This window comes from Furipterus horrens, unplaced genomic scaffold, assembly GCF_987537825.1.
Source record: "Furipterus horrens unplaced genomic scaffold, mFurHor1.1.pri manual_scaffold_5, whole genome shotgun sequence".
NCBI classification, from domain to species: Eukaryota; Metazoa; Chordata; class Mammalia; order Chiroptera; family Furipteridae; genus Furipterus; species Furipterus horrens.
This window is the reverse complement of record NW_028327175.1, coordinates 159,467,117-159,495,095: the sequence shown is the minus strand read 5'-3', so window position 1 is coordinate 159,495,095 and position 27,979 is coordinate 159,467,117. Positions and strand designations below refer to the sequence as shown.

The 27,979-nt window shown below is 39.0% G+C and overlaps 1 protein-coding gene across 1 annotated transcript; it reads right to left on the bottom strand.

Moving 5' to 3' along the window:
* Positions 1–96: 96 nt before the first annotated feature.
* SUPV3L1 (Suv3 like RNA helicase) lies at positions 97–26,972 on the bottom strand. Its single transcript, XM_090278121.1, has 15 exons — positions 26,631–26,972; positions 20,365–20,442; positions 19,887–19,994; positions 18,279–18,393; positions 16,415–16,583; positions 14,735–14,846; positions 10,726–10,803; positions 9,572–9,663; positions 8,442–8,622; positions 7,815–7,908; positions 6,426–6,645; positions 5,148–5,228; positions 3,494–3,670; positions 1,385–1,533; positions 97–567 (listed from the first exon to the last, which is right to left on the bottom strand). The coding sequence occupies exons 1-15, from the start codon at positions 26,902–26,904 to the stop codon at positions 141–143; spliced, it is 2,355 nt and encodes a 784-aa protein (XP_090134247.1). The 5' UTR covers positions 26,905–26,972; the 3' UTR covers positions 97–140.
* Between the last annotated feature and the right edge of the window lie 1,007 nt (positions 26,973–27,979).

Genomic DNA, 27,979 nt, shown 5'->3' with positions numbered 1-27,979 from the left:
TAAGAGTTAATTTTTCTCGGGGGGGGGGGGGGGAAGAAACACAGTAAGAGATAGCCACAATACTATAAAGCAGTAAATGCAGATGAAGAAAAGAAAGAATTTTAAAGTATTTTTATTTGAAAAATAAAAATAAAATAAAACTAATCTGAGTCAGGTCCCTTCTTCTTTCTTCTGGACCCTTTTGAGTAAGTCCCAGATTCCGTTCCTTCTCGGTCATGCTCAGTTTGCTGTGTCAGCCACTCTTTTTCTAGCTGTTTCAGCATGTCTGCAGTGAGGAGTCCCTGCTGCACCAATCTGGAAGCAAGGGATTTCTCTGCTGTCTGGGGGCTGGGTGCCTCAGCAGCTTTACTCCCTGCAGTTTTGGCAACGCGCATCCTTCTTGCTTGGCTCTTTAAGTGTCCTGACAAACGAGACTGGTTCTCTGCTGACAAGTTCAACAGCTTATGTGTCTCTGAAAGTTTAATCAGTTTGGTGATGTTGTGTACACCATGTTGGATAATGCCATCTAGTTCTTTCTGGAGGTCTCGAACAAGGCTGGCATCTGGAAACATATCTATAAACCGATAGCTAGAAAAAGACATAGCACGTTACAGCAACAGCTCTTACCACAATCTCAATGACAGAACTATATATTGACACTGGTTAATTCCAAATGTTTTGTTTTTGAAAAATTTGTCCAATATCTGCTCAACTTTTGTTTCTGCCCCAATACACCTGAGCAATATATCATTATGAGGATGGGTTGTCACTCCAACCTTAAGTGATCCCAATATGCTCCCCTAAATGGGACAATCCCCTCCTTTGAGAATCACTGATTGAGAGCAGTACAGCAGGTCCTTGAATAATATCACTTTGTCTAACATTGTTTCACTATAACACTGATGAGATGCCACAGGAACTTAACTCTTGTTTATACTGACTAGCCTACAGTAAAATTGGTTTCATTATATGTCCTTTCTCTTTAAGTTGCAGACCCTATCAACAACGTTAATTGAGGATTTTAACTGCACCTCTCAAATGTTAATATATAAATGAATCACCTGGGGATCTTGTTAAAATGCAAAATTTGATTAAGTCTGATATTCTCTATTTCTAACAGGCTTCCAGGTGGCACAAATGTTTTTGGTCCAGGGGCCACCCTTTGAGTAGCAAGGGTCGAGTGGACCTTCTCATCTACTTATCTTAACTAGAATCCACAAGAACTCCTTAAGTCATTTTTGGAGTGGGGATAAACCAGGCTCAACTGCCTTTATGTACAATAAACATAATACAGAACACCCTGTAAATATGCACCTAATTTAAAAGAGCAAAAGACCATCCATAATACCTTTGATTTGCCCTATTACTCAAAAAAATGAGAGCACATAAAGGAAAAATGTGGTACCTTAGCCACAGGTAAAGATCCAAGACATCATGCACAGCTTCAAGATCCATGAGGTCTTTAATATTCTTAGGTGGAAGTAATGGCCATTTAATATATCGGCGTAGCCATGCAAAGGTCAAGGGCTCATTTCTGCTATACTGCCTGGCAAACTGAGAGAAATAGAAAAAAAGAGTTGAATAAAAGAATCAGAATTCACTGAAGTCTGTGATTAGAAAAAAAAAGAAAGCACAAAACATTAACTGTGATTGTGTTTCAATAGGCAGGCTGGCTTCTTTCCTTCTTCATACTTTTCTGTATTTTAAAGAACATTTAATATTTTATAAATGAAAATAAAATGTAAAGGTGGGGGAATGACTTTCTTCTTTTTACAAAACCACTGTCTTTAAGAGGTCATCAATGGGATTGAGCTCTTTTAAAGTTCAGTAGTAATGGAGAGCAAGGAAAAATCTCCAGATGTCACATTCTGATCTTTAAACAGAACACATAAGCAATTGTTAAACTGTCCTTATTCCTCAGTAAAATGCTTCTGCTTCATTAGAATAATTTGAAGAATGATGTAAATAGAGTCAAGGCTCAAGCTCCATCCAGGTCAGTTTGCAGCAGTTCCATCAACTTCAACCTTACGCTAGCTAGTTCTCTAACAAACATGCGCACGCAAACACACACGTTTAATATATCTATATATGTGTATATTTTTTTATTTGTTTTTGAGAGAACATTTATCAAAGCTGGGAACAGTGAAACAAGGAAGGGCTTAGGATAGAAGAAGCAACAAAGGGGCTTAGCCTGGGATGAGCTGCTGCTGCCCATGGCCCCCCTGGTTGGAAATCCCATGGGGACCCTTAATAGTTTAAGAGATGCACGCCTGAGAAGGGAGGCGAGGGGGAAGGAGAAGGCCTGGGCACGCCTCCGGGAGGCAGAGCTGAAGAATAAGTCATTATAACATTTATGGAAAACACCCACACAACAAAACTAGAATTTCTACATGTATATCTAGGCAGACGAATGCAAGTGAAAAGGTGTGCAAGGATACACACACTGGTAAGTTATGTCATAGGACTAAATTGGGGTAGCCCAATTTATCTTATCTGTAATGTTTTAATTTTGTGCAGAGAAAGTATTTATGTATTATTTATGTAATTTAAAAATAATTTTAAAATAAATGTAGAAAGAGTTGATAAAAACAGAGCTAACATACAGAACATTAAGATCCACATAAGAGATGGCAGCAAAACAACAACCAGGAGTCAAAAACAGATCAAAGAGGAGGCCTCTGGGTTTAGTGTGGTGGTGGGGCACGCCAGGCAGAGCAACAGGGAGAGCAAGGGTCCAGAGAGGCGAGTGGACCCAGCTTCCACTTCCCTTCCCTGGGCCCCTTATTTTGGTGAATCCCATGCTCCTCAGAAGTCAGCTATTTGTATCCCTATTCAAATGAGTTAAAAGAAAAGGGACTGGGCCCTGGCCAGGTGGCTCAGTTGTTTGGAGCATTGTCCCATGCACCAAAGGGCTGTGGGTTCGATCTCCGGTCAGGGCATGTATGGGAGGCATCCGATCAATGTTCCTCTCTCACATTGATATTTCTCTCTCTTTCTCTCTAAGATCAATAAACATATCCTCGATTGAGGATTAAAAAGAAAATCAGCTACCTCTGTGTTTAAAAATGAGAAAGAAAAGAAAAAAGAAAAGGGACTGGAACCCTGGCACCACACTCATACAAGACAGCAATCCCTGGCTCAGTGCCTTATGGTTAAGAAAAGTGAATACTATTGCGACTATTAAACCCCTAGTCCCCCTCCCATCCAAAAATATTACCCAACACCACTAAGGAAAAAGTGTATCATCAGGCAAGGGCCCCTCCTTCCCCTGAAAAAAACTGTATTTAATTATTTTGTTTTAGCTTCTTCACAAAGGCTACCATATGAGCCCAAATACAAAGCAAGGGTTCTCCTTTCCCTACAAAATTACTTGTAAGAAAAAGAGAATCACTTTCTATTTAAGTTCTTACATAGTATCTCATATTAAAGGATACTGTTTTATTTTAAGTAGCAGAGTTCAAGAAAACTACCTCAACCTGAAACAACTCAAAATATCCTAAAGACAAAGGCTTACCTGTAACAATGAAGAGCAGACAAAAGGCTGCTTCTTGTTGATAGGAGCTGTGCAGAAAACATACCGCACTCGTAGACTTAATGGAATATGCTGGATCAACTCTGCAGAAAATTTAAAGTCATCCATATTGCAGACAAAATAGTGCCCATCAACTTGTGAAAAGTCTACAAAAATATCCTGGGAGGGGGGAAGATATGTTAAATTACTGGACTGCCTAATTAGACATGAATAAAGTATTCAAATCTACAAAAGGCAATCTCTTTAACCAATAACAGGTTTCTAGAAAGGTCTGCTTTATTCATTGCCTCCTCAAACTAAAATACTCAGACAAAAGTCCCAGAAAACTTTGAAAGTTTTCAATTTCAACATAAACTTCATAAATAGCAATTTCACAAAACCAGACTATCCATTCATGGCCATGAGGTTAACTAGTAATTACCTGACATATCAACATTTTATTTATGTTTTAATTTTTTAATTCTTATTTATTTATTTGAGAAATTTTATGAGTTTATTTCAGCCCAAACTGATGACAGTTGCAAGGAGCAAGATCTCAAATGCTCCAATTTTTTATTTTTCAATCACAGCTGACATATAATATTCTATTAGTTTTGAGTGTCCAACCCAGTGATTAGACATTTAGGTAACTTATGAAGTGATCACCCCAATAAATCTAGACACCATAGTTATTGTAATATTACTGACTATAGACCCTATGCTGTACTTTACATCCCTGTGACTATAACTACCAATTCGTACTTTTTAATCATTTCGTCTTTTTTACCCATCCCCCCAAACCCCCTCCCATTTTGGAACCGTCAAAGTGGTCTCTGTATCTCTAAGTCTGTTTTTGTTCTGCTTGTTCATTTATTTTGTTTTTTAGATTCCACATGTAAGTGAAATCATATGGCATTTGTCTTTCTCTGTCTGACTTATTTCACTCAGCACAGCACCCTCAAGGTCCATCCATGTTGTTGCAAGTGGCAAGGTTTCATTCTTTTTTATGGCTTAGTCATATTTCATTGCATATACGCATCACTTCTTCATCCAGGCACATATCGATGGACACTCAGAATAGAAGGACAAATAAAGACTTTCCCAGACAAGAAAAAGCTAAAGGAGCTCATCACCACTAAACCATTATTATAAGAAATGTTGAAGGGTCAAGAAGAAGAAGAAAAAAAGAGGAAGAGGAAGAAGAAAAAGAAGAGGAAACATAAAAATATAAATAATAAAATAGCAATAACTACATATCCATCAACAATTACTTTAAATGCAAATGGATTAAATGCTCCAATCAAAAGACACAGAGTTGCTAGACAAATAAAATACAAGACCCTTACATATGCTGTCTACAAGAGACTTCAGATCAAAAGACACACACAGACTGAAAATAAAGGGATGGAAAAAGTATTTCATAAAAATGGAAACAAACAAAAAGCTGGGGTAGCAATACTTATATCAGACAAAATAGACTTTAAAACAAAGGTTATAACAAGAGACAAAAAAGGACCCAGCAGTTCCACTTTAGGATATTTATCTGAAGAAACCCAAAACACTAAATAGAAAAGACAAGTGCATCCATATATCCTTTATAGTACTGTTTACAATAGCCAACAAATCAACATTTTCAGAAAAGAGATTTTCTACTTACAATGAGATTAGAAAGTGTAGTATCAGGGAGATGGTAGGCAAACATTTCAATCTGCTCAGCAGTTGGATGAAGACCAGCTGCCTTCAGTAAAAGAAAAAAACAACCATAAGAAAACAACTATAAGCTTATTCTTTTTAAAGGACAAGTTTCCTAAGTTAATTCAAGATAAAGTCTTATATAAGAATTTGAATAAAATAGAGAAAAGCATCATCATTTTCACATTTATTACCAATCAGGAAAGCTAATAAGATGATTTAGTAAAACTAAACGATTATACTCACTGAGCAATCAGTCAATCTTTTACTTACATTTTAGTTATATTTCTAAAATGTATGATGATCTGACAGACTATGAAAATGCTTTCCAGGGTTTTAGTTCTCTCCACTGAACAAGGAAACAAACAAGGAAAACCCAACTACTTTAACCAGGACAATAGAACTGACACACATACATACAAAGTACATGAAAAAAATGTCTAAACTGAAGGTCAGTTCTTTCTTTAACTGTATTGCAGTGTTAAGAAATGCCTACAGGTAAGTATAAGCTAGAAAAAAAGAGAGGAAGAAAGGGAAAAGGCAAGAGGAAAGGAGAGAGTTATGGGCACAGTCAGAGGAAGAATATGAGCAGAAGAAATGAGGTACATAAGAGGGAAATGGTGTGTCATGATCAACTGCACTCTTAACAAAAGCTACAGAAACTATTTCAACCTCAGCTTTCCTTCAGGAATTTTTCCTTACTTTGTCTCATTTATATTCCTTTACCTAGGGTCACTGAAAAATGAGAGGAGCCATATTTAATAAATTTTTCAGGCAACTTTAAATTTGAACAGTTTGTTTGAAATATGTACACTTCTGCCTCATTAACTACACTAACCAAACTTTAACCTTGCCCCTACTGGCTCAGAGTTGTATTGCTTAGTGCTGTTTTTGTCCGACACTCAAGCTTCTGGCAATTATTCAGTCTGCTTGCATAGCTGTGTGTCCACCTGAAGCAACTATGCCCTTAACCCCACTTACTGAGACATTATAGGAAGAACTAAAGAAAAATCAGGTTCACTAAACTTGTTCAATCTGGATCTTTCACTGGCACACCATTACTGACCAGGGGGGATCTCTATTCCTCTCCAAAGCAATTGAGTAGGGCTTTCTTGATAAAATTTTCAAAGCATAAAATTTTTTGTATATTTGTTTTCAGGTGTCTGAGGCAAGAGTCTGGGAGAAGGGTGAAGAAAGGAATGACTGTCCTCCAAAGAGAAGTAACTAACATGTTACATTTTACCCTTATAGGATCCACAGGCCTATTCAAAATTTCCTTTAATAAACGGAGGTCTTCTCGATTCATTGTTGTAACTTCTCCTTCTTTATATTTCGAACTGAATCTACCAGCTCTGCCAGCAATCTGCAAGGCTTGAGAAGTGGTGATTGGTTCTATTTCTCTTTCTCCCTTTTCGTTGATACTGGGCTTTATAAGGGAATAAAAAATAATTCTTCTTATGCTCCTGAAATAGAAATAAAAGCGATTTCACAGATGAAAAACTCCATCATTTGGGTCACTGCAGAAATGCTCACTCAGTTCTAGTTTATGCCTATTTGCAATCTTGCCCGCTGTTTTCAAAATAAGGAAGAAGTTGGCTGGTAGTTCTTTGTTTTCCCATTTTTCAACAATTGTGTAAATTTACTAAAATTCATCAACTTGTACTTTTACAACAGGTGAACTATAAATAGCATGTAAATTATACCTCAATAAGGCTATAGAAAATAACTTTAACAAATGAACCACATAAAGTGTTCTCAGGCTGCTTTTAAAAGTTGACTGCATTGCCCTGGTTGCTGTGGCTCAGTTGGGTGGAGCGTTGCCCCATAAACAGAAAGGCTGCAGGTTCACATGCCTAGGTTGTGGGTTGGGTCCCCAGTTGGGGCACACAGAGAGGCAACCGATCAATGTTTCTATCTCAAACATCGATGATTCTCACCCTCTCTCTCTCTCTCCTTTCTCCTTTCTCTAAAATCAATAGGAATGTCCTCAGGTGAGAATTAAAAAAAAAAAAAAGTTAGCTGCTATTAACAGCTTTGGATAGTTTTTTTGATTCATTCCCAGAGAGGAAGAGTTAAACTTAATACTGTTACCCTTAGAGATAATGGCTAGCCCTACATGCATAGTAGGCACTCACACAACTTGTTGACTGAAAACCTAAACATTAAGTAACGTAATATAACAGGACAGCAGCGATAGGGAGCAGCACTCAAAGTCCTAGTGCCACATGGTATTTTCTTTTTACTCCCTTGACAGGTGTAAGCAAGATACATGGCAGATCTATAGGATAACACCCACTCTCCCAAATCAAAGTGTTGGGTCACTCTATGAACACTGGAAGTTTTTTAATTGATGTCTAACTCACCGAATGTCCATAATTATTAAAAACAAATCACTTGTCCTGGCTGGTGTGGCTCAGTGGACTGAGAACTGACCCATGCCCCAGGTGGAGGGGAAGCGTAGGGTTTGCTGGTTCAATTCCCAGTCAGGGCACATGCCTGGGTTGCGGGCCAGGTCCCTGGTTGGGGGTGCATGAGAGGCAACCACACATCAATGTTTCTCTCCCTCTCTTTCTCCCTCCCTTCCCCTCTAAAAATAAATAAAAATAAAATGTTTAAAAAAATAATCACTTACAAATTAAGTCCCATGCCAATTGCATCTGTAGCAACCAGGATTTTGCATGGATCATCAGGATCATTAAACTTTTTTGCTTGAGCAAGTTTGGTCCCTAAAATGAGAAGTTTATGTTAAATCAGTGTTCTTAATCTTTTATTGTAACACACAAGTATATCTTGGAAATCCTCGCCTATTTTCCATTTTTATGGGTAAAACTTACTGTTTCAAACTTATTTCTTAATCCTGAAAGAGCCACTTATCCTTTATTTCCACTCCTTTAAATATCCCCACATACAGCAACACAATCCCACACCTTAGCCTTATCATTTCTGAGGACATGTAGTAACAGATTTCAGGACTACAATTTGAAGAATATAACCAAGTTCATACTTTAATGACATTTCTGTAAGAAAATCATCAGTTCAACATTTAATAATGGCAGCAAATAATAAGTGCTAGAAATAATTAAAATACTTCTATCCTTACCAAGATGAACTAGAGAAAAATTTTTATATGATCTATAACAAATTACTAATATATCAAGCATCTTAATTCAATATCTTTTACTGTGTTTTCTATGTATATCTCAACATAAATGGCAAAAATAAGATTTCATATTCTGTCATGATGAAAGCCAGTAATTACCAGGTGGGAGACTGCCATATATAACAGCTGATTCCAATCCCCGAATTTCAATCTGTCGACTCACAGAATAAATATCGTTCTTGCTAAAACAGACAATGCAGTCTCCAGGCCGAAGGTTGTCTAAAGATTCTAGTGCATGATCCAGCACAGTGATGGGTGTAAGCCTCTTATAGTTTCGAACCTTTAATAAAGACATGATATTGTAAAATAACACACCTAACTCAACTTCAACTTGCAAACATTCAAGTAGTTAAAAGCTGACAAGTTCCAATGCTTTTCAAGGGGAAATACAGAAAAACATTTTAATATTATAATAAATTTACCATCAGTTCTCAATGCTATCTCTGAATTAATAAAATGTTAGTTTCATAACTTTCAAAACACTTCCATATATATTTGATTTTCATGGCAACTTAGTAAGATAAGGGTTAATAACTGTTATTTCCATTTTATAGAAGAGTAGAATAGAGCCCAATAGAAGAGCAGGTATGAAGAGAATTTTTCCAGTTCTAGCCTTACATGGTTTTCCTAAGAACACAAAGCTAATCACAAAGCCAAAATTAAAACCCATAATTTCTTCTACTTCCACATCTCTCCCTGAAATCTGAGTGCAAAACTAAAGTAATGGACCAATTTTTAAATATTTCTTCATCTTACTATAGAACTCAGGTAAAGAAAACAAAAATCAGGATTAAAAGAAAACCAGGTACTTCCTACTCTAGGAATTTAGGAAAGGGATATACAAACTATCTCTAGCAATTATATATATATCAAAAGTCCCAATTATCTGGCATCTGAGACTTTAAGAACCACGAACTTTTGCTGAGCCCCAAACTTACACCATTCCCAACATATTTAATTCTAAAGAGATCTGCTGAAACTCCAGAAGATTTTGCCAAGAGAATAAGAACTGCCTGTACTTCTGGAAGACTTACGGTGTGATGGCCACTGTCAGAACTTCAAATTATGAGGTTTAACCAAATATGTACAATCTGGTCAACTCCAAGGAAGTGAAGCTTTCTTTTTAGTTAAGTTCTGATTTCACCACTACCTGGGGCCTATAAAGCCACTGTCTGGGTACTCTGGGCTATCTGAGTGTGATCCTGAGAACGAAGCAGATAATGTAGTACCTCCACTTCCTCCCCAGTCGTGTATAAAAGCTCAGTGACCAGGTCAATAGCAGCAGCTTCTCCACATAAATGGACCTCTTCAGCACAGAGTCCTATTGAATGCAAAATCACAATTTAAAAAATTTTAAAGACGTGAAATTAAATATGTAACACTTTATATAGCAAAAATAGTTGTTTGTCAGCTGTTGCCTTACAACTTTACCAAATGTTTTTATAAATATTATCCCCAATTCAAACCTCGAAACAACTCATTTTATAGATCTCAGAGTTTTTAAATCGATTTGGCTAAAGTTTTGAGTCTATTAGAGGGTGATGCCAGCCAGGAGTAGAGCCTGGCATTTTATTATTAGTCCCGAACATTAGTCCCATACTTGTGTTTTTCAAATTAGCCTCCATGGAATCATTGAGGTGCCTCTGAGGCTGGGGGCTAGAGGGTAGAAGGAGCTCTAAGCTCCTCACCCCTTAGTAGATCCATTTTCATATATTTTACATTAAGGCTTCAATGAATACTCTTTGAAGAAAGCGTTCAGCTATTTATTTTTAAATTTGAGAACACCTGCCCTACAACATGCTGATAAAAAAATTCACTGCAATATCAAGCAGTAGAAACATTTATTCATGCCCATAGACTTCAAGAATTCCACTTCTAAGAAGCTATCCTAAAGAAATAACAAAATAAATAAATAAGAAGCTATGGACAGAAAATTTTTTACTGCAGCATTATTACTAATAGGGGGAAATGTTCAACTTTGTGGAAAAAATTACAGCACAGCTTGTCAATGGAGAATATACAATATTACTATTTGGTACAAAAAAAAAAGTCTGAAAAACAGAACTGAAAAAACTAAGATACAAAATTACATAGTCATAAAACTGGCATGAAACACTCAAATCTTAAGAGTGATTATTGTAAATATGATGAAACTTGAACATTTTAACTTTAATGAAATGGTTATGTTAATTTTATAATAGAAAAAATAAATTTCCCATTATTTAAATAATCTTTGGAAAATAAAACTAACATTTAGCAGACTTATTTATTTGATTTGTGTCAAAAAGAAAGAATCTATCTACTTGGCAATGTCAAAAAGATAAATTCATCTCAGTGCAAGCTGTCACAAAGCACAGGTTTTTATAGCAGTAAGACCACCAACCTAGAAGTGCTCTGGTCCAGGCCCATCCTCTGGCTGGGTCTTTAATCATTTGAATTTCATCAATCACAGCCACTTCATCTTAAAATAAAAAGTTATCATGAGCACTATGATCTACTTAAATAATATTATAAATGTATTACAACACAAAAATTCAAGCTTTTATCATCACCATAATCATCATCATCGATCACTAAGTGCTTCTTTTCTGGCAATCTTGTCCTGAGTGTTTTACAATTACAATTCATTTAATCCTCCTAACAAATATAAGAGGAAAGTCATTATCATCTTCATGTTACAGAAGAATAAACTAAGGCTCAGAGAAGTTAAGTCACTGGCCCAAAAACACAGTATGTGCAATTAAGTGTAAGGTCAAAAAAATGAAATTCAAACCCAGGCCATCTAGCTCCATAGTTCAAACTCTTAAATATTTCTACTGCACTGCTTCCCAAATTAAGCAGGTTCATGTGTTCTATTTTCTGCAATCTCAGAGGCAGCCTAAAGAATCTGCCTAATAAGAACAAGATACCTACATAGTAGCAAAAGTAGAGTATCTATGCTTCCAGGGACCAGTAGATGGCCTTGCAGTATATGAAGCATCTCTGCCACAGGAACCCTGACAGGTGCAAGGAGCAGAGTACAGTGGAAAGTGTAATCCCCTGAGCTCCAGCTATGCTCATTCTTAAGTTTCAAGCTCATCATACAGCAAAAATTAGTGTCTCATTTTATTTTCTAATGCCAAAATGCTTCCAATCATATTTTAAGTAATAGAAATTATATTTTAATTACCTTCCCAGAATACCAAGGCGTATAAAGATCACACTAATTTTTTAAAAAACTGAATATGCCCACAATGACATTTAGGAAACAAAGTTAATTCTATACTGAAAAACCATTAGATTAAAAATTACTTATCACATATGGGTATATACAAACAAGATTAGAAAAGAGGGAATAGAAGAGGGAATTTTGATTTATGCACTTCTGTGCTGTTTGAATTTTTACCATGTACTACTTTTATAATGAAGTAATTTTTAAAAAACTATCCATTTACTCAGAAAGTTAAGATTATTAAAATGAAAAAAAAAACCCTACTAAATAGTACATAATGTGCTCTAATACATAATAGTACATAATATAAAATCCCTATTTTATAATATACGCATCCACAATGGATATACAATACAAACATGAACAGAAAAAAAAAAAAACTGAAAAATATACACCACAGGGTTACACTTGCTGATTCTAAATGGGTAGGATTGGGAGATTATGTACTTTTTTCTTCTTTTTGCATTTATTTTTATGCTTTTTATATGAAGATATAATTCTTATGTAATAAAAGTTAATTTTCATTTAAAATATTTTCAAAATGACTTAGATGGTTTACTACAGTGCTATATATAACAGTGAAAGACTTTAAACAACTTAAATATCCTTTAATGGAGAAATGTATACTTTTAGTCATAAAATGGAATATTTTATAACAGAGGGGAGGAATTGAATTGCCTGGCATCAGAGTGAGAGCTGGGGCGGGGGGTGGGGGGCAACTTTCCTCCAAAGAGAAGTGCTGGCAGAGGCCATTGTTCCTTTTCTGAGCCGTGCCCATACAGAGCTGGCAGGTGGGCACCATATCTGAGTCTCCATCAATCTGGCTAACTGTCTGCCCCAACCTAGTGATTCCCTGAGATCCTGGCCCACCCAACTTGCAGGTCCATCCAAGCCCTTTCCATTGGCTTTTCCATACAAATGGCCTCTCTCTCCTCATGCTTCGGACTTCACTAAAATCTCTCAAACAAGCAGCATCTGGCCTCTGTATACCCTGTACCTCTCACTAAGGGGCCCTAGACCCAGCACTAGTGGCAGCTGGCCTTGGCTTGTAACTTGGCCTCTTCTGGGTACCTCCAAGCCCAGCACAAGTAGCAGCAACTTGCAGATAGCTCTGTAGCTCATGATGAGTGGTCCTAGGCAGGGCACAGGTGGTGGCTGACCTTGTACCTCCCGGGAGGCACCAGAGTTAATGCACCTGGTGGACAGCTTCAGACCATACCAGATTGCAACCCTACCATGTCCATGAACAACATACTCAAAGGGAAAACTCGGAAAGCACCAAAGCTGGTCACTGAAGTAAGTCTTGCACCACAGGATCAGTTCCTGCACAGCAGCTCCTCTGCTATAGTTGTAGCCAGTCCTCCCAGCCTGTCAGCCTGGGGGTCAATACCTCCCATTGATGCCAACAGCAATCAAGGCTTAACTACAACAGGACACTGCACAACAGCCCACACAGGGCAAACCTGGAGAGCCCAGCTTGGTGACAGGGGAGGCTGCACCACTGGGCCCTACAGGACACCTACTACACAAGGGCATTCTACCAAGTACAGATGACGTAGCAGCTCTATCTAATATAGAGAAGCAAACATAAGGAAGTAGCCAAAATATGAAGACAGAGAAACAGGTCCCAAATGAAAGAACAAGAAAAATCTTCAGAAAAAGAACTAAATGAAATTGAGGCAAGCAAATTATCAGGTAAGAGTTCAAAACACTGGTTATAAGGAACTTAGTGAGAACTTTCACAGCACGAAAAAGGACATAGAAACCATTAAAAAAAAGTCAGAAATGAAGGAAACATTAACTAAAATGCAGAATAAATCAGAGGGAATCAACAGTGGAGTAGACTAAGCAGAGAATCAAATCAGTGATTTGGAATACAAGGAAGCAGAAAATACTCAATCAGAACAGTAAAAAAAAAAAAAGAATCCAAAAAATGAGAATAATGTAAGGAGCCCCTGTGAAAACTTCAAGTATACGAACATTCACATCATGAGGATGTCAGAACGGGAGGAGAGAGAACAAGAAATTGAAAACCTATTTGAAAAAATAATGATGGAAAACTTCCCTAACCTGGTGAAGGAAATAGACATTCAAGTCTGCAAAGCAGAGAGTCCTAGACAAGATGAACCCAAAGAGGCCCACACTAAGACATATCATAATTAAAAGGTTAAAGATAGACTCTTAAAAACAGCAAGAGAAAAGCAGTCATGTACAAGGTACCTCCCATAAGACTGTCAGCTGATTTCTCAAAAGACTGGCAAGAGGTAGTCAAAGTGATAAAAAGCAAGGGCCTACAACCAAAATTACTCTACCCAGCAAAGCTATCATTTAGAAATGAAGGACAGATAGAGAGCTTCCCAGACAAGAAAAAGCTAAAGGAGTTCATCATCACTAAACCAGTAAATTAAAGAATTCTCCTTAGGAAGAAGAAAAAAAAAGAAAAAAAAAAAAAGGTAAAAAATATGAATAAATGGCCATAAAAAAGAATAAAATCTTATAATTAGCAACAGCATGAACAGACCTCAAAGGTATTATGCTGAGTGAAATAAGTCAGTCAGAGAAAGAAATACCATATGATTTCACTTATATGTGGAATCTAAAGAATGATATAAATGAACAAACAAAACAGAAACAGACTCATAGATACAGGAAACAGATTTACCACAGGCAGAGGGGATGGGAATTAGGGGACTGGGTGAAAAAGGTAAAGGGATAAAGAAGTACAGATTGGTAGTTACAAAACAGTCATGGGGATGTAAAGTGCAGTACAGGAAATAATAGTGTAATAACTACGTATGGTGCCAGGTGGGTACTGGAAATATCAGGGGCAACACTTTGTAAAGTATTTGATTGTCTAACTACTATGCTGTACTCCTGAAACTAATATAAAATAATATTGAAAAAAAAGAGAAGCAAAAAATTGAACGGAAGATTAGTACAAAGGTAACTTCATACCTGTTAACATACCTTTTAAGAGAAAAAGGGAGAGAATATTCAAAAGTAAACATGACACAGTTTTGGGCATTTACTAGTGATAACAGATAATGAATATTTACTGTACAATTCTCTTCTTTGCCTCAATTAAAAAAGTTTTTTCACAATAAAAAGCATTTCATACATTGATCAACATTTTAAAATAAAAAAAAAACACTAAGTTCTAAAAAAAATGGTATGTACATACAAGGAGTTGTAACACTGCACATCTCAACAGTACACGCAACATGGGCAGCCTGTTTCCCGTTTGGATCTACAGTCACACGCTCTTCACCTGTTACCAAGTCACATGGCACACCCTAGGATGACAAAAAACACCTGCAATTATTTTCACCCTGAAAATAATAGTAAAAAGAAGTTTTGGATGTTTAACAGAATATTCTCTGTTAAAATCAAGTTATCTGTCTAATAGCTGAAACAAAATATTACCAATCCTTTAAAAAAATTTCTTCATAAAAAACCTATGTAAACTTGGAAATAGTTCAAGGCAGCTAAATTCTCAGGTAACTAAAGCATGAAAAATTACAGCAGTTTCACTTCTATACTATTTCATTTTATTAAAATAAAATAAAGATAAAATGTCTCTATATTCAAGAATATAATAAATAAAATTCAAAAATGTACAGTCTTCCTAACATAATTCCTTCATGGTGTGGTGTGTTAGTGATCAACCACCTTGGTTCGCCCAGGACTGAGGGGTTCCCAAGGGATTAAAAACTTTTAGTGCTAAATCTGGGTAGCTCCAGGCAACTGGGACAGCTGGTCTCCCAGTTACTGAAACTAATCATGAATAAATATCAGACATATTCAAACTGAATGACAGTGTACAACACAACTGACCTGTAGTAGTCTTCCCAAACGTAAACATTATGAAAGACAAAGGAAGACTAAGAAACTGTCTCAGAGGAGTGGAAACTAGATACAAGACAACGAAAAAAGTGTGAGACCCTGGACAGAATCTGGGAGAGGGTGGCAGTAGGGGCAGGGGGGAGGGGGGAGTGTTGTGATTGTTATAGGACAATGGGCAAAATTTGAATATAGACTATGGATTAAAAAGCAGTCCATAAATATTAAATGTCCTGCTTTAAATATCCTATGGTTATGTAAAATAAAATCTTTGTTGAGAAAATACTTTTTAAGTATTTATGGATAAAGAGGCAATTGTGTACAATTAGATAAATTATGCAGAACAAAATATAGAGAATGCTAATTACCTACCAAAACTGGTTAATCTCATGTTATTGTCATAATAAACAATGAGCCAAATTTTAGCCCCTTTAGTAAAAAATGATGCCTCAGACCACAGGGTATTCAGACCTTTTCAGGTTTAAAAAGGCGGCTTCAGTCTTTATCATTAGTTCTAGTTGATTAAACATCATAACGAAGTAGTGGTTAACTCTGAGGGGGCACAGGAGGGGGTTCAGGTAGTTTCAACCACATCAATAATATTTTATTTCTTAAGAAAACAAGTATGGCAAAATGTTAGAATGTGACCAAAACTGGATAGTGGGATCAGGTTGTTTGTGTTATTCTCAGCCGGTCTCTGTATATGTGAACTATTCTGTAACACTGTATTTCATTCATTCAAATACAGTTTTTTCACATTTTAGTATCTCTGAAATCGGGATACATCTTAACAAATGATGGCATGTCAGAGTTCAGTCAGCAGCACTTTTTCTTTCTCAGTTGTACATAAAATAATGCTACATCTTACAACTGATGGCTTCTTAGGTGCAAAGAAATAAGACAATTTTTGTTAACGGAGGGCATACGACATATGCACTCCACCCACCTATCTTCATTCTTACCCTCCCATACACACATAAAATTAACAAGAAAAGGAACAAATATTTGGTAATACACTGACATCAGCATTACTCTTTTCGAAGATCTCATGTGCCAGTAATTTTAAAGGGCCACAATACACTCCCGATTTTGCTGACAAGTATTTCTGGATTGCATGATAAGTCTTTCCACTGTTTGTGGGGCCTGAATGGAATATTATCTTCCGCTGTATGGCTCTGGCTTCCGGGTACCTAAAAGATGAATAGGTAAACAGCTTAATCTTATTAATTTCAAAATCCATCTTGGCAAAGATCTCAATTTAAAAAAATTCCAATGAAACATCCTCTTAACAGTCACATGATAACATCTTTAAAAAAACTTAATTACCATGTTTTTCACTCCATAAGACGCACTTTTCCCTCCTCAAAAGTGAGGGGAAGTGTCTGTGCGTCTTATAAATATTGCGTCATAGACCGTGATGTCTATTACCTGACCTGTCAGTGAAGGATGAAACTGTTGTACGGTCATTCAAAAAATGTGGCATTAGCAATGCCTTAGATGGAACTGAAGATAGTATCATATATGAAGATAGCAAAGAAAGTGATATCAGTGACTGTGAGCAACTGACCTTCATAAATTCTGACATTAGCGATGATGAGCTCCTGGGTTTCCCAGAAAACTAGAAGAGTACTTGAACCTTAAAGTCTCTCCTCATTTGTTAATGACAGTGATTATGGTTCTTAATACTGCTGTTGACTGCTGTTCACTTTACATGGTTGAAATATTATTGTTATATTTTATTAAATATTTTAGTACACCATTTGGTTCAGAATATTTTTTTCTTGTTTTCCTCCTCTAAACCTAGGTGCGTCTTCTGGACAGGTGCATCTTATAGTGTGAAAAATATGGTAAATGACGAGTTTCATAGCCACACTAAAATAATGACTTTCCAAGAATGACATTTACTAACCAGAAGACAGAAAACTCCAAATGCAAATTAATTTCCTGGATATTTTTGTCATTGTACAAATCCTTTTTCCTCAGTAAAGTTTAAACTATTAGCTTCATAGATATATTCAAATCACTTCCACAGCTCTAAACACATGACCTTATAAGCAAATATTCCCAGGCTTCTGAATTGCAACATATACAATATAACGACTGAGTCTGCTGCTTCCAGCCATGGTGCATGGTACTGGAATTGCCCTCCTACAAACAAGTACAAAACTGGACAAAATACATGCAGCAGCTGCCTGGGGACATGGACAACAGGCAGTGCAGGACTACAGGCCCTGAAAGAGGGGAACACTGGAGATAAGCCCTACTGCACCCCAGTAGGGCACCAGGAGGTGGAACCCAAGGAAAGTATGATAGTCCCACTGAGTTGAGCAGCAGATAACAAGTTCAGAGTTGCTGAAGCAACTGGAATTTAAAAGACAAGAGTAGAAGAAAAGAAAGGATGCAGTGGAGGGGGAGCTTTGAAGTCTGTGTGGGAGTTCCCTGTGGGTCCTTGGCTAAGCACTGGGCTGGACATGTGCAGAGCCTAGCAGAGAATAGCTTGCTAAGGGTCTGAGCAGAAAGTCTCAACAAGGTGGCAAAGTGCTAGGAGATACTGGAGTTTAGCCCTGGTGGTTGAGAGCGAGCTCATTAACACCCAGGCATTCAGTGCAGACACAGAAAGGCACACCTCAATTGTAAGGACAACACCTTAATGTAAGAGCTACTCTAGCTCTGCAGCAATAAAACCTAAAACTGAGCTGGATCAGGATCAAGGGGAGACACCAGTTAACTGCCTGCCAGAATTAACTGCCTCTTTTTCTAGGGAAAACAACACAATCTAGGCCCCTTATGATTTATCATCCAGCATACTATAAAAAATAATAATAATCATTACTCTCCCAAGATTAGAAACTGAAAATTTTAAATCCACAAATGAAGGAACTAACCAATTAGGTGGTAGCCTTAAGTCACTGATTTTACGTAGATCATCCTTACATTCCAACACAGGAAATATCTGTTTTGCATGTCTCAAGAAAAATGGAAATAAATCATCCACATGAGCTGAAAAGTAAAACACTGCATTAACAGGTGCAATCCACATGTTATCCATAACTACACTTAGTGAAACCTTTTTTCTTAATGGGCTAAGTCTGGGGGACATCGCCAGGATAAAAAGAAAAGCCCCAGAGCAAGGAACTCCACCCTTCCACCCTTTTCTGAGATCCTGCTTTCTCTTACATGTTCCTCTGATTTCATCTGTATTTTCTAGGAAAACAGAAAAATGGCTGCCAACTACCATCCATGTTCTACTCTTCCAATGTAAGCAGGTAAAGATCAGCATCGATGAAATTTAAGTTAAAAAATAAAGCCTGGCTGGAATAGCTCACTGGATTGAGTGCTAACCTGTGAATCAAAGGGTCACTGGTTCAATCCCAGTCAGGGCACATGCCTGGGTTGTGGGCCAGGTCCCCAGTTGTGGGCACGCGAGAGTCAACCACACACTGATGTGTCTCTCCCTTCCTTCCCCTCTAAAAATAAACAAACAAAATCTTAAATAAATAAATAAATAAAAAGAACCTAGAAATATACATTAGAGAGAAGGCCTGTGGTTACTGAACAGAAATGCAGGTACAAACATTATTTATTTATTTATTTGTGTTTTTAAAGAAAGCTTTTTGTAAAAACTTAATTTTTTAACAAGGTTATTTTATTATTTATTTGTTTGTTTGTTTGTTTGTTTGTTTGTTTGTTTAGAGAGAGGGGAAAGGAGAAAGAGAGGGAGAGAAACATCAATGTGCGGTTGCCTCTCACGTGCCCCCAACTGGGGGCCTGGTGTGCAACCTACTCATGTGCCCTGACTGGGAATTGAACCAGCGACACTTGGTTCGCAGGCTGACGCTCAATCCACTGAGCCACTGCAGCCAGGGTGCAAACATTTTTTTAAACTACAAAGACCAATGAGAGACAAAATATGAAAGTGAACTGATTTCTCAGCCAGAAGTCTCCACACCTCAGTGGCTCTGAGGAGGGTGGGGCCTTGTCCCATTCTGCTTTGTATACAGGTTCTACCTCAGTGCCCAGCACAGGGTAAAGGTTTAATAATCAAATACATTTAAAATATATAACCAAAGCCAAGCTGCCTATGAGAACAAAACAATGATGTTCTTACTTTTTTTCTTTTATGGCAAGAACTCTGTCCTGACATGAGGGAGGAAGAAGCGAGTGGCAGTAACAGATGGAATGTGCTATGCATTAATTCTATCTCCTGTGGGAGTTCATTTCGCTTTGGCTATTAACGCAGACTGAAGAGCAGAGGGATGACAAGGGCAAATCTACCCCCAGTCTAAGACATGAGTGATTTAATAAGTAGGTCAGGAACCCAGTATAAAAGCAAAATGACCTAGACAGCCTCCTATGCAAGCATTGAATTCTTTACAGAGAATGTTAATAGGGTTCATTCTAAACCAATAAGCCCTAAGAGAAATAAACATGAAGTAAGAGAGGAAACAGAAAGTATGTCAACAGGATTTATAAAAATCTCTATAAACACTTGCCTGCACTGAAGCAAATATCATTCAAAATAATGTGAATGTCCACATCCAGGGAATGAGACTGCATGATGTAATTTCTAAAGCTTATGAAAGCTTGGTGGAAGAGACGAGCTGCAGGAAATACAAAATCAAAATAGGGCTTAGGTTTTCATTTCATTTCTCACTTTAAAAAGTACACATACACATCACACCTAATTGATCAAAGTGTCTTTTTCTTTTAATTTTGATTTATCAGATCTGGTCTAAAACTGAAATCTTAGTACAACATGAAGGAAAGCTGAACACACAGCTCCTTTGATGTATGGCTGGCTCACCAGGTACCTCCGTCCATCTCCTGCTCAGACAGAAGCAAAGGTGAGGGATGTCCTCCAGATCGCAACTATGTACTTACGTCCAGGCCACACAAGGTGCCACACAATACTGACAAAGCTGTAATCTAAAAAGTAATGAAATATTTCTAGTGGAATGTTATTAGCATTACCATCGAGTCCATAATCAGCACCCAGTTTCTGAATTTCTTTCCTCTTGTAAAACTTGTCTAAGATCTTCTTTACTTCATCTGGAAGAAAGATATCAAAATTTATAATCTGTTTAACATTTGTTTTCCAAACACAGAAATGCCTAAAAGCAAAAGAAACTTGAAGTCATAACGCTCAAGGCAGTAGTCTACTAGGATGGCAAGAACTTAGTTTTATTTGATCACAAGCTCTTTATGATTTAGTAGTGAGATGGAGTGCCTAGAAAAACTATAAAGTCAAACAGCACAATACTCCTGTCATAATGCAGAGGAATCAGCAAGATGCTACAGGATTAGACATTGCCTCTAGCCTCCATTAGGCCACTTTTAAATAACCACGCTCTATTTTGTTTACTTACAACCATTATGAACAACTAACCGTGAGCAATTAAAAGGTATCTAGAAAGACAACCAAATCTGCAAGGACCAGACCATTATGCTTTAATGCAAATAACTAAAGGAGCCTGGGATGATTTTTAGTTTGAATCAGATTTCAGGGAGAACAGATTATACTTCCATTGTTCTAGATGGCGTAACTGAAGTCAGTGGGAAGTGAGGGAAGCAGATTTCAGTGGAATTTATACAAGAGCTTCCTAACAATTAGAAGAGCGAAAAGGGGCTGCCTCACGAAACTGCCAGGTCCTTGTCACTTGAATGTACTCAAACAAGGCTTAAATGACTGTATTTCAAAGGTGAGAGAGAAACCACTGTACTGTAGGAGAGGATGAATTAGATGCTTGCTGAAGTAACACGCCACTATGAATCAGTAATATTTTAAACATGTTAAAATACCACTGCATTATTCTGTAGAGAGAAACATTTTAGTGATCCAGCCACACACTCAGCATTCCTGGGAGTGTGGTAGGCAGTCAGACAGGAATAAGCAGAGCAAGGAGGAAGGGCCAGGTAGGAAAGGTCACCAAAGTGGAAAGCCCCAGGTGCCTATAACAATGGGCAAAACTGGGAGAACAGCCCTGGCGGGTGGCTCAGTTGGTTGGAGCATTGTTCCATACACCAACAGGCCGCAGGTTCGATCCCCAGTAGGGGGTGCATATGGGAGGTAACTGATCAATGCCTCTCTCATATCAATGTTTCACTCTCCTCCTCCCTTCTCTCTCTCTTCAATAAACATACCCACGGGTGAGGATTAAAAACAAACAAACAAACAAAAAAACCCTAGAAAAACAAGGACCTTGGCCCCAGGGTGACCTTCCCTTCTCTAGCATATTGCTGGTCATACGGCTCAAACCCTTTCCTGACCTTTCCTCCCTGGTGTGTCCCTAGTCTTGTGGTAGACCCCCTTGGAGGAGAAACAAGGGGCTGGGGAGTGGCCTCACAGGATTATCATTCCGGTCCTTGCAGGACCACTCTCTTAAGAATTAACCCCTAAGGATAACATCTAGGCCTCAGCGTGTTTCAGCTCCAGGCCCATAAAAGCAGCAAAACCATATAAACCACACCACCGCTGACGTCAGGACCAGCAGCATTGATTAATGACTTTCTGCCCTGGCATTGACCAATTAGTGGAGCCTGTGACCCTGAAAGGACACAGCTGGAAAGCTGATGAATATTCTATTGAGGTCCTCCCTAGGACCACCGGTAAAATCCCTACCCGTAAAAGCCGTTAGGACAGAGGACCCAGTGAGACTCAGTCTAGGAAGCATGCCCTGGCCTTTCCCCATTCACATTCCCCAGGTGCATTTTCCAGGGCCCTTCTTTTGCCTCTGTAGCTTGTTTCCAGAGCCCATTTCTCACTTCTTCTACCTGTGACTTTCTAAATAAACTTTCTCTTATAAATTGAGTCTCACCTCTGTATTCTTTCTTAGCCAGAACTCAGGTAAAGAGGTTGCTAAACCAAGTTCTGGTCTGACTCCACAGTCTACCACTGCCAACAGAAAAGCAGGCCAAACCTGATGATACAGTCTTTGCCCATGACACAGAAAGGCCAGGAGCCCAGAGTTCTACCTCCCAACTGCACTCTCACACAGCCACAATACACCCAACACTCACTGAAGAAATTAAGCTGAATAAATCATCCACTGACAAAACTTTGTTCTGCAGAATGAGGAAATTTCAAAATGGCTGGCTTAGTCACTATATTTGCCCTCTAAATGTGATACATACATAACATATCCTTTATCACAGGCTGTTAGCCTGACATTTCTGGGTTTCTGTTACTTTGTACCCAGTGGGGGTGAGGTGGGATAGAATGAGTTAGGGAAAGATGCAGACAAGTGGAGTGAGGAAGTAGGAGTCAACATCCTCTCACCAAAGCCCCCACCTTTGGGCATGATCAAAGGGAAACAATCAACCCTGTGGTCCTGGCAAGGCCCCCTCCCAGCCAGAAGGCGGAGTCATAATTTGGCACCACAAAGCTTGGAGATAATCCCTCCACTTTTGGAAACACATAAAATCCCAAGGACTAACTGCCTACGCACTCAACTCACTCTCAAGTTAAATGAGTACTTTTCGTTTCTTCCACCGCGGAAGCCCAAGTCCTGGTCTCTCCTGGGTGAGTCAGGGACCTGGAGGTTGCCTGACACACTAACCATGAGGATAGGGCCAGCCCCCAGGACCAATGGGTCCCGTAACTGGTGCAAGTTTCTTGGTAGCAATAGTGGAAATCATAGTGACCAATAAAACACTGGAATAAAGCACATGCAAGTGCTTGGGAAAATTCTGCTGACCTAAAAACTCAATATAAACTGAAGACATCAAATTTATTTAGAGTTAACCCATTTCCTGTAACTAACACTCCAGTGTTATGTAAGAATAATGCTTGATGTAAAATGTTTTAAAAATATGAGGTTTCTCTTGCTAAGTGAAAGAAAGTAATCAGGAAAGACTACATATTGTATTACATGAAATGGACAACAGAACCGATGTGGATTAGGTGCCAGAAGGAGAAGAGGAAGAGCAACAAATTGAAAGCCTATGTGAAAAAATAATGAAGGAAAACTTCCCAAATTTGGCAAAGGAAAAAGACATACAAGTCCAGGAAGCACAGAGTCCCAAACAAGCTAGACCCAAAGAGGACCACACCAAGACACATCATAATTAAAACGCCATAGATTAAAGATAAAGAGAGAATCGGGAAAAGAAAGGGAGAGAAACACCAATGTGGGAGAGATACATCAATCAGTTTTCTCTCATACGCCTCCAACTGGGAACCTGGTCCACAAGCATGGAACGTGCCCTGACTGGGAATCAAACCAGCAACCTTTTGGTTTTGAGGCTGGCACTCAATCCACAGAGCCACACCAGCCAGGGTTCAAGAGAGAATCTAATGCGGCAAGAGAAAAACAGTTACTGTACCTACAAAGGAGTTCCCATAAGACTATCAGCTGATGTCGCTAAAGAAACTTTGCAGGCAAGAAGGGACTGGCAAGAAGTATTCAAAGTGATGAAAAGCAAGGACCTACAACCAAGATTACTGTATCCAGCAAAACTACCATTTAGAATGGAAAGGCAGATAAAGTGCTTCCCAGGCAAGGTAAAGTTAAAGGAGTTCATCATCACCAAGCCATTATTACAGGAAATGTTAAAGGGACTTATTTAAGAAAAAGATCAAAACCATGAACATTAAAAAGGCAACAAATTCACAACTATGAACAACTGAATTTAAAAAAACAAAGTAAGCAAACAACCAGAACAGGAACAGAATCATAGTATGGAGATCATTTAGAGGGTTATCAGCTGGGAGGGGTAAGAGGGAGAATGGAGAAATGGTGCAGGGATTAAGAAGTGTAACTGGTAGGTACAAAACAGACAGGTGGGTGTTAAGAATAGTAGAGGAAAGTGTGAAGCCAAAGAACTTACATGCACGTCCCATGGACATGAATTAAGCTGGAGTGGGATTGCTGGAGGGAAGGGGGGTACACAGCGGAGGGGAGCAAAGGGAAAAATAATTGGGACAGCTGTAATAGCATAATCAATAAGACATACTTAAAAAAAGGAGAGGAGTGAATTAATTCAATAAATATTTATGAAGTAAAACCAATAAGACTTGTCAATGATACTTTCTGATTGTTAGATGTAGGGGGTGAGGAAGAACCAAGACTACCAGGTTTTTGACTGGAGCACCTGCAGAAGAAGCAAGTTGAGGAGGAAGTTAAGTTGTCTTGGACATGTGAAGATCAAGTGCACGTAAGAAATCCAAGTGGACATACCTAGTAGGCAGCTAGATATACAGGTTCAAGGAGAATGAGAGGGGTCCAGGCTAAAGACAAAGATCTAAAAGGAATATTGACTTGAGGAGAAAGGAGAAAGAATGAGCCACCCTAGGGAGAGAGCAGAAAAAGATGGCAAGGTAACAAAGGACAGAGCCTTAGGGTATACCAGTTTTGGGGGGGGGAAGAATAGGCAACTGACGGAGAAATGACAGCTTCTTGTCTCAATCTGTATGTGAAAATCTGATGGCTTAATCATGTGGCTATATAAAACTGTAGCAGTTCATTGTTCTCTGCAGCCCCTCTTGCAATGTGAAAAAAATCATTCTAGTAAGTTCAACATCTAAATCAATCCTAGCCAAAGGAAATGAAAATTCACCCAGCACACACTGTCTCAGGGAGGTATATACGGATTCTCCACCAAAAGAGAACCTGGTGCTGACAGTCTGTCTTCATTCTATCTCCTTCCTGGAAGAATCAGACATTTACACTTTCAGGTAAATTGGAAGTTACACAAATAAGTATTTTTCTGTATTTAAATCTAATAAATTTACTTCACACAAATAACTCCTTAAAAAGTATTTAAAAATGGGAAAATAGCTTTTAAAAATACGTTTAGAGCTTCAGTTTTGCAAGATGAAAAAGTTTTGGAGATGTGTTTCACGACAATGTGAATATACTCAACACTGCTGAACTGTATCTTTAAAAATGGTTAAGCCCTGCTGGTGTGGCTCAGTGGATTGAGCGCCGGCCTGCAAACCAAAGGGTCGCTCTGCAATTCCTAGTCAGGACACGTGCCTGGGCTGCAGGCCAGGTCCCCAGCTGGGGGTGTGTGAGAGGAAGCTGATGATGTATCTCTCGCACATCAATGTTTCTCTCCCTCTCTTTCACTCTCCCTCCCTCTCTCTAAAATTAAATAAATAAAATGTTTTTGTTTTAATGGTTAAGATGGTAAAATGTTTTTCTATCACAACTTTAAAATAAATAATAAGTAGTAATATAAATACTTACATTATTAAAACTATCAAAGTAATGTAGCCCCCAACTGCAAATAAAATGAATGGGCTTGCTTAACAGTGGCTTGGAAGAACTGGTTAAACAATAACATATACTGCGGGAGTTCCATCACGTTTTTAGTGAAACTATTGTACTTCTGCCTTGAAACACAAGATCTGACACATAGCATGTAGCATTCTGTATTTTAAAGTTACAATAGGAGGCAGACCGTTGCTTGTTGAAGTGAAATGTCTAAACAAAGTTCTTGGAGAGCTAGTGCTCTGTGAAGCTATAGCATTCCCTCATTCTCCCAGCGGTTCAGCTGGTTGGAGAAAACTGCCTCACCTCCCCAATCATCCAGCCCTATCATCTAAAATTCCCCTAATAAACATTTATACGTCTCCCTGTCAAATTCACGCAAAGTTGAGAGATAACACCCACTACCACTTGCTGACGCTCAGCGATTCCTTTCTCTGTGGAGCCCTGGATGATCACGGTGCCTTCAGCAAGGACACATTACCATCTTCTACCTTGTATTACAGTTAGTGAGCCATATGTCCTTCCTCCTTATGACACTAACTTTTTGGAGCGAGAGAGAAATCTGTATCTGAGTCTGGTTCCTCTTGACAACCACCATACAACCCAACCCAAGTGTCTGGTTTGCGTAGATGCCCAGTCACTGACAATACTAAAAGAAGTCCTCCTCTGGCTTTTCACCACCCCACTGCTTTGTCCCTTCTCGGAGGCAGTAATTCTGGACAGCGAGGAAGGAACAACAAAGGATGCGAGAAAAATCAGTCGTCCAACTAACAACTCAAAAAAAGGTGAACCGCCCCATCACAAGACGGTAACCACTGCGAGGGGAGTGAAACGGCAAAGGCCACGTCTGGGCCGGCATATTAAAGGATCGAGCGGACACAGCCCCAAGCCCTCAGGGGGTCACAAACGGCTAGGGAGGCAGATACTGCTCGAGGGGATCTCGGAGCTCCAGGGGAAGGGGGTGCAGCTTCCTCACGGCCGTTCAACAAACACCACCACGCCGCCTCCGCTAGCTCCTGCACTCACTCTTGTCCAGAGGACGGGTTAGCTCGGCCCCGACGTCGCCATCTGCGCTAGGGCCCTGAGGTTTCACAGTCAGCGGCACAAACAAGGACGTGTTGGGAGCTTTAGAACCTCCAGAGGAAGAGGAGGAGGAGGAGGCAACCGCGGGAACGCGCCCCACAGCTCCAGAAAAGGGCCCAACGTGGGAACGAAGAGCAGAACAGACGGCTGCCCGGTGGCCAGCGCGACGCCCCGCCGGCAGCCGAGCCCATAACAGGGCACACCGGGGGAAGGACATTTAGACCGTGGGCCTTAAGAGACTGGCTGAAGCGGCGCGGGGACTCGGCGATGGACATGACGCATATCAGCAGCGCCTACTCTCCGGAAAGACCCGGACCGAGCAGCGAAGCTGCCCAGGAAAATGCCCTATCAAAAAGAAAAGGTGCCTACCATAAGGTTGCTTAGAAGGGGGAAGAAAAGATTAGCAATGATAACAAGAAAAGCTAGGTTCCTGATAGTTGTTTTTCTTTAGGTATTGGGGCCAGCTTTCTCTTAAAAAACAACACAGAAAACAATCAGGCACCTTTGGGAATAGCTCAGATGTGAGGAGGGGCCTGAGAAGTGTGTCACGTGACGCAAGGTGGCCAGATCAGTGGGCGCTTGTTTAAAACCACGTGGGCAGCCACATGTGAGCAGTACCTTCAGCAGTTCCTTGGTGGTTGCTGGAGAAGCGAGTGTTTGGGCTGTGGGCATGGCTTGCACACGGGAACGCTGAAAACATTTGGTTTCTTGGAATGTTAACTTCCTTCTGATAGAGAGCATTAAAGAACACATCTTGATCTGCCCTACAGCAGCGTTGCCAAGGTATTTTATTGGTCTAGTTTGTTAGGTAACCCATTTCTATGGCACGTGTGTTAAGTACTTATATTTTGCTGTGTGCAGTTTGTGTACATTATCCGTGCAGCCGGAATGTCACAACCTCAGCAAAAATATGCCCTCTGCACCACGCTTAAATTTAGTTTCATTTGCATTGGTTGGATACTGTCATATGAGCTTCCAATGCATTAAATTAAAAACACCACTGTTAGCTTTTCCACCTCTATTATACTTAACACATTAAGACCTTGGAACTTTAAGGAATGTGTCATGTAATAAGTACTAGTGTGTGTCAAATGGGATTCCAGTAATACTCAATAATTTGCTATGTGCCTTTGATTCACAGAATACTGTTAATTTTTTCCATTATTTAATCTCCTTATACCTCCCACCCCACAGAATACTTTTTAACATCAGAGATACATGAGTAATTTTATTACATTTGGCTTAGCTAAAAAGTACGTTTAGTTTTTTATGTAAAAGACACTTTTCATTCT